Below are 13,096 nucleotides of genomic sequence, written 5' to 3'. Positions count from 1 at the left end.
TGAAGCCCACCTGAACTTGACAGTTGCACTGTCTTATGAATAACCAACAGGTGTCATCAAGCACTCGTGATGGTGTTTTTGTAAAGTGTCACAGATACTGACTTCTCTAGGAGATCATAAAAAAAAAAAATCTGCATGTAATCCCATGGATGAGAGGAGCTGGAAACCAAAATGGTTGCATCTGAATGCTGCCCAATTGCTAAACTATACCAGAATGAAGTAAAAGAAGAAAATCTGGGCCAACGGGCTGGAGAGATGGCTCAGCAGTTAAAAACACTGGCTGCTCTTCCAGAGAACCCAGGTTTGATTCCCAGCACCCACAGGGCAGCTCACAACTGTCTGTAACTCCAGTTCCAGGGGCTCTGATGACCTCTTCTGGCCTCCATGGGAACTGCATGCATGTGGTGCACAGACATACAGCAAGCAAAAGAGCCATACACATACAATTAAATAAACTTAAAAAGAAATCTGACTGGGCACACTTGCGGAACTGTTTGAAACACCACATACAACACTGGTATATAAACAGTCACAGATTTTTAGTCAGCGTCTAATTATTATACTGGACAACTGGACTTCACACTTGAGAGGGCTGATGGAGAATGGGCAGGAGCTGAATTACTTCCCAGCATTTTCCCTCTTTAAAAAAAAAACACTTTAATTTTTTAATCTAAAAATTAGATTTATTTATCTATTTAATGTGTGTACATGGAAAATTAGATTTATTTTTTTTACTTATTTAACAGGTATGTATACATGGGTTCATGTATATAGAGGCAACTCTCTGCTTCTCCACGTGGGTCCTGGAGCTTGAACTCAGGTTGGGAGTCTAGGCAGCCAGCATGTTTACCCATGGAGCCATCTCGCCAGCCCACTGCCTCTGTTCTTAATGCTTACTCAGTACGGCATCAATTTTTAATGGTGCTTCCAAGGCCAAAATAAATAACTAACAAGTGTGCTGTCGACACACTTAGACGCAAACAGGTCAGAAGTGTGTATGTCCTGACCACTTAGCAGCCATTTAAAGAGTAGTGTCCACAGACGAAAGAATGACCTCAATCACTACAGGTGTGTGCATCTGATGGGCAGGTGTAGAGCTCCGAACTTCCGATCACACTGAATATCGCCACCCTCATTTCAAGCTCCAGATCGGTTTAGTGGACACTTGCTCATTACTACACCAGCTGCTGAAAAACTAACCTCCCAAAGCACCAACAGCATCCGAATGAAGCCCAGTCTACAGACAGTGGGAATGTCCCGGGACTGGAGGCTGCGGCGGAGTCCACCGGAAGTCAAGTCCCAGCGCGGCCCCTGTGAGTTTGCTGGGGCATCTATGCTGGCTGGGGCAGTCTGGTAGCCTTACACTACTGCTGATTATCTGTGAAAGTCTGATGCTGCTGATGTACAGATCCTGGTTCTAATTCCAGACTGCAGAGATCCAAAGTGGGGTGTGCAGAGATTCTAAGCTATCCGGAGAAAAGGAACCACTGCTGCTGGGCAAGTGGCCCCCCTCAAGCCTTCAGATTCTAATTTACTCCTACTCATCAAATGCTGGTATGACATTAATCCCTCAATGTACTTCACAATAAATAATCCTGTAATTGAGCACCTCATCCATGGTGGCTAAAAATTACTTGTAAGATGAGTAAGAAGCCTGCATCTTAAGCAATTTTATTAGAAGGGAGGAAGAAACAGTCATGGAGTCCCTTGCCTTCCCCTGTAAGCCATCACAGGAACCTGGACAAGACCCTGGGGCCAGCAGAATGATTCCTTTCTCCCCTGAAGATCGATGTTTCCCTCTCTGGAATTTATCAATGTGTTACCTTACAGGGCAATGAGGATTAAGCCTGAGGTGGAACTAAGGTTGCTAATAAATGGCATCTGAAATTGGGAGATTATCCTGGATTATCGGAGTGGGCCCAATGTGAGACAAGGATCCCTGAAGACAGAGGAGGCGGGTCAGGAGGGCACAGACCAGCTGTGAACAAAGTCAAGGGGGCTGCAGCATGCTAAAAAGCCCCCGGGGAGGGAAAGAGACTTCCCAAGAGTCCTCATGATGCTCTCAACCCAGACCCCTGGGGAAGTGCTTTCCATTCTATGGGGATGTAAGATAATCCTTGGTGCTGTTGTGGAGCCAATACATTTATGCAACTTACTAGAGCAACAACAGAAAATTCAAAACTTATATTAGTAATAACAATAAGCATAACAGCAAATACAAACATTTCCGGTCAATTACACAATTGTAAGCTGGATACAGTAGCTTCCAAAAGGCGTTTCCAGAAATCATGCTTCTGTATAGATGATGTGTGATAACGCCGTATAAACTGAGGCACCAGGCCAGGTCAGAGAATTGTACTGAGGTATAGTTTAGATATAATCATGCTTTGCTTTGACTGTACTTTTTAGTAACAATTATAAACAGGATAAAAATATGTTATGCTCTGGTATGAGTTTTACATGAAAGCATGTATATGAGCATTATATGAGATAATGTAAAGAGGACACTTCCCTATGCAAAAAATTCAATTATTTCTTGGATTCTTCCTATCTGGGATGTTGGTATGATGATGGGACAAGGGAAGCCTCTTCATTCATGTGTGTGTGTGTTTGTGTGTGTGTGTGTGTGTGTGTGTGTGTGTGTGTTATGTACATGTATGTGTGCAGTTGCACATGTACACAAGTTCATATGCATGTGGAGACCTGATGTTGATTTGGGATGTCTTTCCTTTCCTCTTTATTTTTTAATACAAGGTCTGTCACTGAACCTGAAGTCCCAGGAAGTTATATGGGTCTGCCTTACCTAAGCCCCCAGCCTTTAACAAAAACCAAAACAAAACACATAGGCATGGGTATGTACACGAGTTCAACTACCCTCGGAGGCCAGAAGTGCTGGTCCTTGGGAGCTGGAGTCACATGTGAGCCACCTGACATGCCTGTCGGGAACCGATCTTGAGCTCTCTGCAAGAGCTGAGTCATGTCTCTAGCCCTTCACCCTCACCATTTTGTGCAGGTTATTGGATCTGATCTCAGGTCCTGTGCCTACCCACAGGCACTTTGCCAATGGAAGCACTACCAGAGCCTGCCTCTCTATACTGAACAATTACAGACAGCAAGGTGAGGGCCTACTTACTGTCAGAGTACACATACTTCTGTAAACTGACAATATTTACCCCAAGCTCAAACACAACCTGTCCTCACCTGTTGTCAAAGGCAAGTGCGTGATGCTGTTTAGACAGGTCAGGGTGAACCACGTGGAGGACAGTGTAGCCCCAGAAAACAGGAGGAGAAGAATTAGTTTCAGCATACCCCGGATAAAATCTGCAAACCTGAACAGAAACAATATTTCATTAATCCCAGCTAGACTCTTCAGTATTATTTAAATTAGCAACATACTTTGTTTAAGCAACTATTACTTGATTTTTCCTTGCTTAGTTCTCAATGCCAGTTATAAATATTTATTTACTTCTTTCCTTGTGTCTAGGATGTTACTTAATAATAACTTATTTTCCTCCTACAAACTGTAAAACATAATTTGTTTGGAGCCTACAGTTCACAGAACAGAGTTTGAATTTTTAAATTGACTTTTATACTTTCTAAATATCCTAAAATGAATACACATTAGCCCAGTTTTACTTGACACTGATGTGCAAAGATGGCTCTTCCAAAACTCACACTCAAAGAATGCACACAAATGCCTCCACAGATCCTGTGGTCCATGTGACCCTGGCCCTGCTCTGCCCCCACATCCCTCCATCCCCACCCCCACCCATTTCCGGTTGGATACTGTTTTCTGTTCTCATCCATGCTAAGGCTGGTTCTCACAGCAGGGGTTAGCTTTAGTACTTGCTTGTAGCTGTCTTTCTGCTGGTAATACTAACACCCAGATCCTCACACACTCACTCCCACTCATTTCTCCACTTATCCAGGTCTTGTTCAACATGGCCCTCCATGCTCAAGCAAGTGCTCCCCACGGTGGCCCTGCATTCTGTTTATATCCCTATATCAACTTTCTTGTTGGAAATTGTTTGGTTTTTGCATTTGTTTATTTCATGTCTTCTTATTAAACTTTCTAAGAGCAAGAATACAGCCTGAGCTGTGGCAACATCTGGCTGTAATCCTAGCACTCAGGAAGCCGAGGTAGGAGGAGGGAGCATTCAAGACCAGCCTGGGCCACAAATGAGACCTGAAAATCAGTCGGGGCGGTGGTGGTGGATATTATCCCATAAAGCTGGGAGTTTTATAGCATTTCAGATCTTCAAAACTTACTACTCTTTTCCTCAATCTACATGAACTAGCTGCCGCCACCTACTGGTGGGAAGAATGGGCTGCTTGGTTAGTGACAGGGTTGCTTTCTTCACAGGAGAAATTTCTATGTACTCTGGAAAGATCCTGCAGCCTAATAAAAATGTCCCCCACCCCAGAGCTGGAGAGATGGCTCAGCAGTTAAGAGCACTGACTGCTCTTCCAGAGGACCTGAGTTCAATTCCCAGTAACCACACGGCAGCTCACAACTGTCTGGAACTCCAGTGTGCAACACTCTCATATAGACATACATGCAGGCAAAATACCAATGTACATAAAAATAAACAATTATTTAAAAAAATAAACAAATTATTTTTTAAAATGTCCCCTAAGAAGATGTGTCCCCAAAGAGATGCCAGATGCTTAGTCTGAATGCCGAGTTCACTGATTATTATTATTTATTAGAGAAAAACTGATTCTTGTCAGAATTATCAGGGCAATGTGTTTCACAATCAGTGAAGAGATTTCCTAGCCTAAACCTTTACCTTTTATATTTTATTCTTCTATGCTTTTCAAACATTAAAAAAAAAACAACAAATAAAGTGACCTGGAAGTTATAAATTCAATTTATTCCTGCATCATCTTAGAAACACTATGTAAAAAACTGCAAGGTCCACATATATTATCCTGTGTCAATTATGTTCAATAAGGGTTCAGATACTGAGGGGATTTATATATCTCCGTGATCTCCTCAAATATATATTAGATTCTCTTCTTCCTGGTGAGGTGATTGGCTGGTCTTGGCGTGATCCAATGGCTTGGAGGTCAAACGACACTCTTTCTTTAGACACACCAATGTCACCGGAAGGAGAGACATATTCTAAGACTCCTGGTTTTAGAATAAATAAGAACCCTCTTTCCTTTCTAACCCATTCTAAGAATGTGTTGTCATAATGGATTGGGATGAGAGAGAGTCTGAGGAAACTGGAGACCTTTACAGACATTTCCATCAAAATCGGACACTCACAGGACACACTTGCTAACTGGGGTTTTGCCTTTCTATGAGCCCAGGGATGCTCTGATATGTGGCTCCTTCTTGTTAGCTACTGATTTACCTTTTTATTATTTTTAAAAATTACATCACTTTTGGGGGCCCATTTGAAGATGTTGCCCTCAAATAAACAAAGAGAAGGGGTTTAATTATACCGGAAATACATTTCTGGTCTTCAGAAACCATTTTGAGAGGAAATGTTCCCAAGCAGGCTTTTTGTGGATGGAATGCTTTCTGCCGCATGAACATCTGTAGCCCAAACAAGTGGCTGTTTCTGGCCTTCTCTTCTGCTCTTTCCTCAATAATGTTTATACTAGGGAACCTACTTCTCTTCTGACTTTTCCCCCTGACCACTTAAAAGTTTGATATGAAATAGTCTCACCTTGCCATAGCTATCCCAACAACACAGCCTCCAACTATAGACCAAAATCCAATCCAGCCAGCATCCACCTGTTAACAAAGAAGCAGACACGTTAATACAAGTGTGGCATGTTGCAACTGAGGAGAAATTAAATGAAATCCGCTATAGTCAATATTTACTGCATCAAGGGCAACAAATCTAGGAAATATTATTTAAGAAAATGGATAAAACAAAAGGAGTCATATATAACTAATGAATACAAATGTATCTACATAATTATATCCTCCATTAATTTTTATTGGAATGTTTAAATCAACAAAATAATACCATTGAATATTTTCAGTCATGTGCTATACAATAGCATTGTCTAGTACTGCCTAGGACTAAGAACTCAATAAGAAAGGAGAGAAAACAGTCCCTGACCTCAAGAAGTTTAAATTCAATCATCACACATAAAACTCCCAGAAAATAATTTGTTGCTAAGACATCTGGCCATACCTAAGACCATATCAAGGGATGGAAGATGTGAGAGGAGAGGAGAGGGACAGGGGCAGAGAGAGGTGTGACTTGAGGAAAAGGGTGGTATTGCAATTTGGATATGATATGTACATCCAGGCCTCAGGTGACTCAGCTTGGTCCCCAGCTGGTTGTACCACCTGAGAAGTTCCAGAAGCTTTAGGAGGTAGGGCCTACCTGGAGGAAGGAGGTTACTGGGGACATGTCCCTAGGGACTGTATCTTGTCCTGGGCCCCCTCTCCACGAGAAGGTCAACTGCTCTGCCCCCCCCCCCCCCCCCCCGCCATGATATTTTGCCTCTCTCAGGCCCACAGCACTGAGCCAAGCCAACACAGACTAGAATCTCTAAAACCACGAGGCACAGTAACGCCTTCCTCCTGGTGCACAGTTCTGCCAATATCCTTCGCTTAGAAGTCTGACAAACACAAGTAGACAGAAAAAGCGAAAGCAAAGCCAAACTCAGAAATGTTTCTATTCCTGCTACTGACGAGCTCAGTGACCCTGGTCGATTGTGTCTCTTACCTACAAAATCATGAAGGAGACCATCTGTGGCCAGGACTTAGCTCGGTGGGAGCACACAGCAAGTGCTCACTCAGCATCAGTGGCTTCTCCCATCTCAGGATGCCTCTCCTGTCTTAGCTCTTCCCCACTTTCAAGTCACCTTCCACAGGGCACCTGACGACACCACCTACATTTCCACACCACTGGGGCACCTTTCTATGACTTGCCCTCTGTCCCCCACACACACCCTTCAAGTCAGGAGCATGGGGCTGCGAAGGTTCTTTTTGAGGTAAAGCACTGAACACTGTTAGTTGTTATGATGGAGGCTCTGAGTCCTTCAGAATACTGGTACGTTTTTTTCTCTTCCTACAATCACCTACTTGCTCAGCGCTTTATTTCTTACTTCCACACTCTTAAAAAAAAAAAAACTCTGAAATGGCCCCCAGAAATCTGTTTTGTATTCTATAGGATACAATTATTCTTCTATTTCTATTATTATTTCTATTCAGAAAGGTTGCTGGCTTTCCTTGTAGCTACATGCAAGGCCCAACCACCTGGCATTTAAGAGGTGCCCAAGCTAGTGTCTATCTTTTATTACCTTTGCTTTTTGGAGTCACATTTTGACTGTGAGGGGGTCTGACCGCCAATGTTCCCTCCCCTTCTACCTGAGCACACCCTCCACATACTCTTCCCCCGTTGGTAACAAAGTCCCCATAATGGATGCCAGGACCTGAAAGACAGCTCTACGCTCCTCCACTCTCTCTCTCCACCACCTGCCCTCTGGATCTGGACAGCCATGTTTGCAAGGGGACCAGGTCTGGGGACAGAATCAGTACAAAGCAGAAGCAGTCTGGGCTCTAGAACAGCAGGAGCTGTCAAGCTGTGGCCAAGTGTCCAGGACCATTACACACTCTGTCCTAAATTGCTGTGGTCCTCAGGATGGGGGAGTGGGCTTTCCACAGTCAACTGGAGCACTCCAATGCAGCAACTCTTCCGGGATTTTCTACCAGAAGCACACACGGGCTCTCTGGACAAGGAAGCGCCCGATGCTTGGATGATCTCTAGTTTTCCACAGCACTGGCATGGGGGACTAGAAGACTAGAAATGCAGGGCTACTCCTCTCCCTTCGGGCTCTGTTATCTGTTACTCAACACCCACTTAACGCCTAGGCCTCTGCACATTATTTCCTCTATTTAAAAATGTGTGTGCGTGCGTGTGCCTGTGTGTAAAATCGGGGTGGGGGGTTGTGTGCACGCACATATGAGCACATGCCACTCGTGCCAGCATGTTCATGTCATAGTGCACAGTGGAGGACAACTTCTGGTGTGAGTTCCACCCTGTGTTTACTTTGTCTGAGACAGGGTCTCTTGTCCGTCACTGCTAAGATGGCCTCCAAGCTTCAGCAGTTCCTATCTCTCTCCTCACTGCAGTGCACCAGGACTGCAGTGCACGCCTCTGACACTGGCACCGGGACTGCAGTGCACGCCTCTGACACTGGCACCGGGACTGCAGTGCACACCTCTGACACTGGCACCGGGACTGCAGTGCACGCCTCTGACACTGGCACCTGGGACTTACGGTGGCACGCCTCTGACACTGGCACCGGGACTGCAGTGCACGCCTCTGACACTGGCACCGGGACTGCAGTGCACGCCTCTGACACTGGCACCGGGACTGCAGTGCACGCCTCTGACACTGGCACCGGGACTGCAGTGCACGCCTCTGACACTGGCACCGGGACTGCAGTGCACGCCTCTGACACTGGCACCGAGGGACTGCAGTGCACGCCTCTGACACTGGCACCGGGACTGCAGTGCACGCCTCTGACACTGGCACCGGGACTGCAGTGCACCAGGACTGCAGTGCACCAGGACTGCAGTGCGCACCTCTGACACTGGCACCGGGACTACAGTATACACCTCTGATACTGGTTTACGTGCATTCTGATGATCTAAACTCCAGTCCCCTTGCTTATGTGACCACTGAGCCATCCACCTCTCTAGCACAGCCCACACACTATCATCTGCCCTGGGGTGAGTGGCACTGTGTGCCAGACTAAGAAGAATATGTATCTAGCTATATTGATGCCCGTCTTTTCAAGCCAGTTATGATCTTTTCCCTTTGTTAATGGTATTTACTTTATTTAATAAAAATCTACCCAATAATTAACCTTTCTTTATTTAATCTTGTTGCTCTCATTTTATTTTAAATTATGCTTTAATATCTGGTGTGATCATGGACTCTGTGTCTCTCAGAGTTTATACATAGACAGATGCCTGGAAGGGCTTCTTAGGGTTTGCAACACAAGGCACAGATACACCCAAATCAGCATCATTCAAACAGACTTGCACTTTTTCTTATTGGAACTGAGCACACAGGGAATGCCTGTCATCCAAAACACGGGTCAGGAGACTAAAGAAAGCTTCTGGGTTGTGGTAAAGGCTTGGCTATGGTCTAAAGCTGGTGTCCTCCCAAAACACGTGGTGGAGTTGAATCCCTGGTGTGATAGTGTGATGAGGAGAGGTCTTTCTGTTTTTCTTTTTAAAGATTTATTTATGTATTTTATGGATATGAGTACTGCATTTGCATGTATGCTTGCATGACAGAAGAAGACATCAAATTGAAGAGGACATCATTATAGATGGTTGTGAGCCACCATGTGGTTGCTGGGAATTAGAACTCAGGTCCTCTGGAAGAGCAGCCAGTATTCTTAACTGTTGAGCCATCTCTCCAGCCTGAGGAGAGGCCTTTCAACAATAAAGTCATGAGAGATCTGCCCTTATGAAAATGGGATTAGCTTTCTTTATAAAAGTAGAAGGGGTTAGCCGGGCAGTGGTGGCGCACGCTTTTAATCCCAGCATTCGGGAGGCAGAGGCAGGTCACAGGACAGCTGTGGCAGTGTGTGTTCTTGCACATTTGAGTCTGTGTGTGTGTATCTGTGTATGTGCAAGCATGCACACATGTAGGTCAGAGGACAGTTTGGGGAGTGTGTCTGTGTTCGTGCACTCTCAAGTGCATGTGTGTGCATCTGTGTATGTGTTCCTTCACATGCAGGTCAGCTTGTGGGAATCAGGTCTCTCCTTCCACTCCCTGGGTTCTGAGCATCAAACCCAGATCACCATGGTGGCTGCAGTGCTTTTACCCATGAAGCCATTTTGCTGGCCATGGTCATGTTTGAAAAAGAGAAGATGTTCTAATTCTGAGACAAGAGAGAAAGTACCTAGAATAGCAATATATCAGATAATAGGTTCATAATTTACTTTATCAAGTATGAAACGAGGATAAATGATGAAGTGAACACACTAAGACTTTTTTACTCTTCTGTTTATCAGTATTAACAGCAGCCCAAGAAATGTGAAATTCATGGCTGATATCAAAGATTGAGTTTTGAACTGTCCCATAGGAATCTTGTTTTTTCAACAATGATTTAGGCAATATTTTACCAAATCCTTGAAGCTAAAACCAAAAGCATATCACAATTATTTATACATTAAATGAACTAAAATGCCTGCCGTATATACAGGCACAAATACTCACTTGGCTGACATGCACTGGTGTTAAAATTAAGTCCAGAACTCCAGACCAGCCGGCAAACACACCAAGCGGTATCGCATATGCTAAAGCAATCATCAAAAACCTCAAATTGCTGCAAAAGAAAACATTATTACCAATTTAAAATGCAGAATTTAAACTATTTATGAAACACTTAAGTCATTTTGAGACGGGAACACAGAACTGAATTAGGAAATATGTGCCCATTTTTAAATAAACTCAAGATTCTCTAACCTGTTAATCTTTTATAAGAACCCAGCCCTAAACGGGATGACTTTTATCACACCCCTGTGCTCAAGGCTCATTGGTGGGCAGACTGTAGGAGCCTGAATTGGTGGACGACACCAGGGAAATACCGTGTTCCAGACACAACAGGGCAGAGGCACAGAGGAACTCAGAGTCCGTGCCAGCATGCACAGGGTCTAACCAGACAAAACCCCAGCCTGGGGAAGGGGAGTGGACACAAGGTCCCATCCCTCACCAAGAAGCTATCAGTAAGTGTTATCTGCCGGGAGAGAGGGAAAATCAGTTTTCTTTAATGGAGTTACAACATAGTTATCAGTCACACTCCAGGGCAGGCCCCATCTGCAGAAACAGTCGGCCAACACAAAACGGGCTCCATGGTTTCGTTTGGGTTTGGGTTTGGGTTTTTTAAAGGAGAGAATATGAAACTGCGTGGGTAAGAATGGGGGCAAGAATCTGAGGTAAGGCCGGGCGGTGGTGCCGCACACCTTTAGTCCCAGCAGGTGCTGGTCATCATATGAGGAAAGCTGCCCTCCTACACCAGCTGTCAATAGCATTGACTAAAAACCCGGATGTGAAATGGAAAACCAAACAACTACTGAAAAGAATTCACGATGGGCTGGAGAGATGGCTCAGCGGTTAAGAACACTGGCTGCTCTTCCAGAGGACCTGAGTTCAATTCCCAGCACCCACATGGTGGCTCACAACCATCTGTAGTGAGATCTGGCGCCCTCTTCTGGTGTGCAGGTGTGTCGGAGCACTCATACACATAAAATAAATAAATAAATCTTTAAAAAAAAGAAAAAGATTCATGAGGCAATAGGAATGTAAACACGTGGGGCTGGAGAGATGGCTCAGGGGCCGCTCTTCCAGAGGACCCAGGCTCAATTCCCAGCACCCACACGGCAGCTCACAACTGTCTGTAATTTCAGTTCCAGAGAATCCGACACCTCACACAGACATACCCGCGGGCAAAACACCAATGCACATAAAATAAAAATGAATAAATCATTGAAGAAACTTATAAGAAAAAATAAATCCTGACTTGTCAGTAAATTACTGTTAGGCCCCTCTGAGGTATAATGATAATACATTTATCTCAAAAGAGTGCTTCAACAGTCAGAGGCTGAGGCAGATGGACCTAGAACTTGAGGAAAGCTTGGGTAACATAGTGAGACCCTATCTCAGTTTTTTTAAGGTCTGGATATTTTAACGTTTATTACATATACTGAAGCACTTCCCTTGGTGGAGTGAGTGGGTAGAGAGAAAACAAGGTGGTTATACACCAGTGACTACGGTATTAGTTCTTGGGGGTGGAGGGGGGTTCTATTATTCTGCTTTGTACATATTATAATGTTCTATTACTGAAAGCTTACAATGTAGTTCCTTTGGTGCAGTGGTTGCCTAGCACACATGATTCCCAGCCCCACATAAACTGGGCATTGGGGCACGTCTGTAATCCCAGCACTCAGGAAATGGAGATACTAAATAGGTGGAGGCAGGAGGGTCAGAAGTTCAAGGTCAACCTGGACTACAGAGCGAATTTGAGGCCATCCTGATCAAAATGACACCCTGTCTCAAAACAAACAAACAAAAACCAGTCAAACAGAATGATGCACACATCGATCTATGTGAAAAGCTATACACATTCTACAAAAAAAAGAGGTAAGGAAACTCATAGAAAGGCACTTGAGAATGGGAGGGGTGAGGAGTAGGAAATATAAAAAGACAAGGAAAATAAAATAAAGGCGGTGACGTGCTCTGAAGGAACAGGATCAACTCTAAAATGCAAAGCCAGCAGCCAACACCACGCATGACGCTGACGTAGAAAAGGGGGAAGGGTCACGTCAGGCCACACAGGCAAACGTGTATTGAAAACAAGTGAACGGCACGGTGAAAACCCCGGAGCAGAACTGCTGAAGGGTTTGCTGTATCCAGATAATGAAATTACTGTTTACAGAGCCAGCTCTTTAAATTAAAACATCTTAAAAATCAAATAGGAAATAAGATTTCTCAAGTTCTTTGAAAAACCAGAGACAATTCTCCTGTAGGTTTGAGCTATGGGGTGATCAGGACCACAGAACCCCATAGAGAGCCAAGAAGTACAGCAGTCCCCAGCCACGACCCAGAGGGCAGGCTTCGGTGAGGCCTTCGTGTGAGGAGGAGGACCACACTCCACTCCACGGCAGACCCAGAGCGGCCTTGACTGGGGACATTCCCGTCAGAGGAACAAAGTTACTCTTCTTTCCTGTCAGGACAACTTGTCTGTAACTCAGCATAAGGCCCTCCAGTGCTTCGCATTTCCCCGGAATGCTCGGTCACTAGCTTCGCCCACCGACGTAACTTCCGCTGGTGGTGTTGCGGTGAGAAAAACTTAGACGAACAGCATTGGAAAGAACCGTTACCTCAGACTATCACAGACCCACATGAACAGTTTTTGTTACATTTATTTAGTCACCGTGTGAATGAGAGACAGAGAGAGGTGGAGATGGGGGGTCAACATTCACGAGTCTGCTCTCTCCTTCCATCACGTGGATCCTGGAGATGAAACTCTGGGCGTTGGGCTCTACCTACTGCCCCTGATGCTTTTCTTAACCTACTATGTGGAAAGTAATAATATGCATGGT

At 44.7% G+C, this 13,096-nt stretch overlaps 1 protein-coding gene across 1 annotated transcript in view; it reads right to left on the bottom strand.

The window, feature by feature from the left end:
- The window catches only part of Slc49a4 (solute carrier family 49 member 4), a 79,317-nt gene that overhangs the window by 22,173 nt on the left and 44,048 nt on the right, over positions 1-13,096 (bottom strand). The window contains exons 5-7 of the mRNA XM_028886312.2: positions 10,212-10,320; positions 5,679-5,746; positions 3,202-3,329 (exon numbers count right to left, since the gene is read on the bottom strand). Coding sequence (XP_028742145.1) covers positions 3,202-3,329; positions 5,679-5,746; positions 10,212-10,320 — 305 coding nt within the window. The remainder of the gene's footprint in view (positions 1-3,201; positions 3,330-5,678; positions 5,747-10,211; positions 10,321-13,096) is intronic.

This window comes from Peromyscus leucopus, chromosome 12, assembly GCF_004664715.2.
Source record: "Peromyscus leucopus breed LL Stock chromosome 12, UCI_PerLeu_2.1, whole genome shotgun sequence".
Classification (NCBI taxonomy): domain Eukaryota; kingdom Metazoa; phylum Chordata; class Mammalia; order Rodentia; family Cricetidae; genus Peromyscus; species Peromyscus leucopus.
Note: the sequence above shows the minus strand (reverse complement) of the source record. Positions and strands in the feature narration are given on the sequence as shown.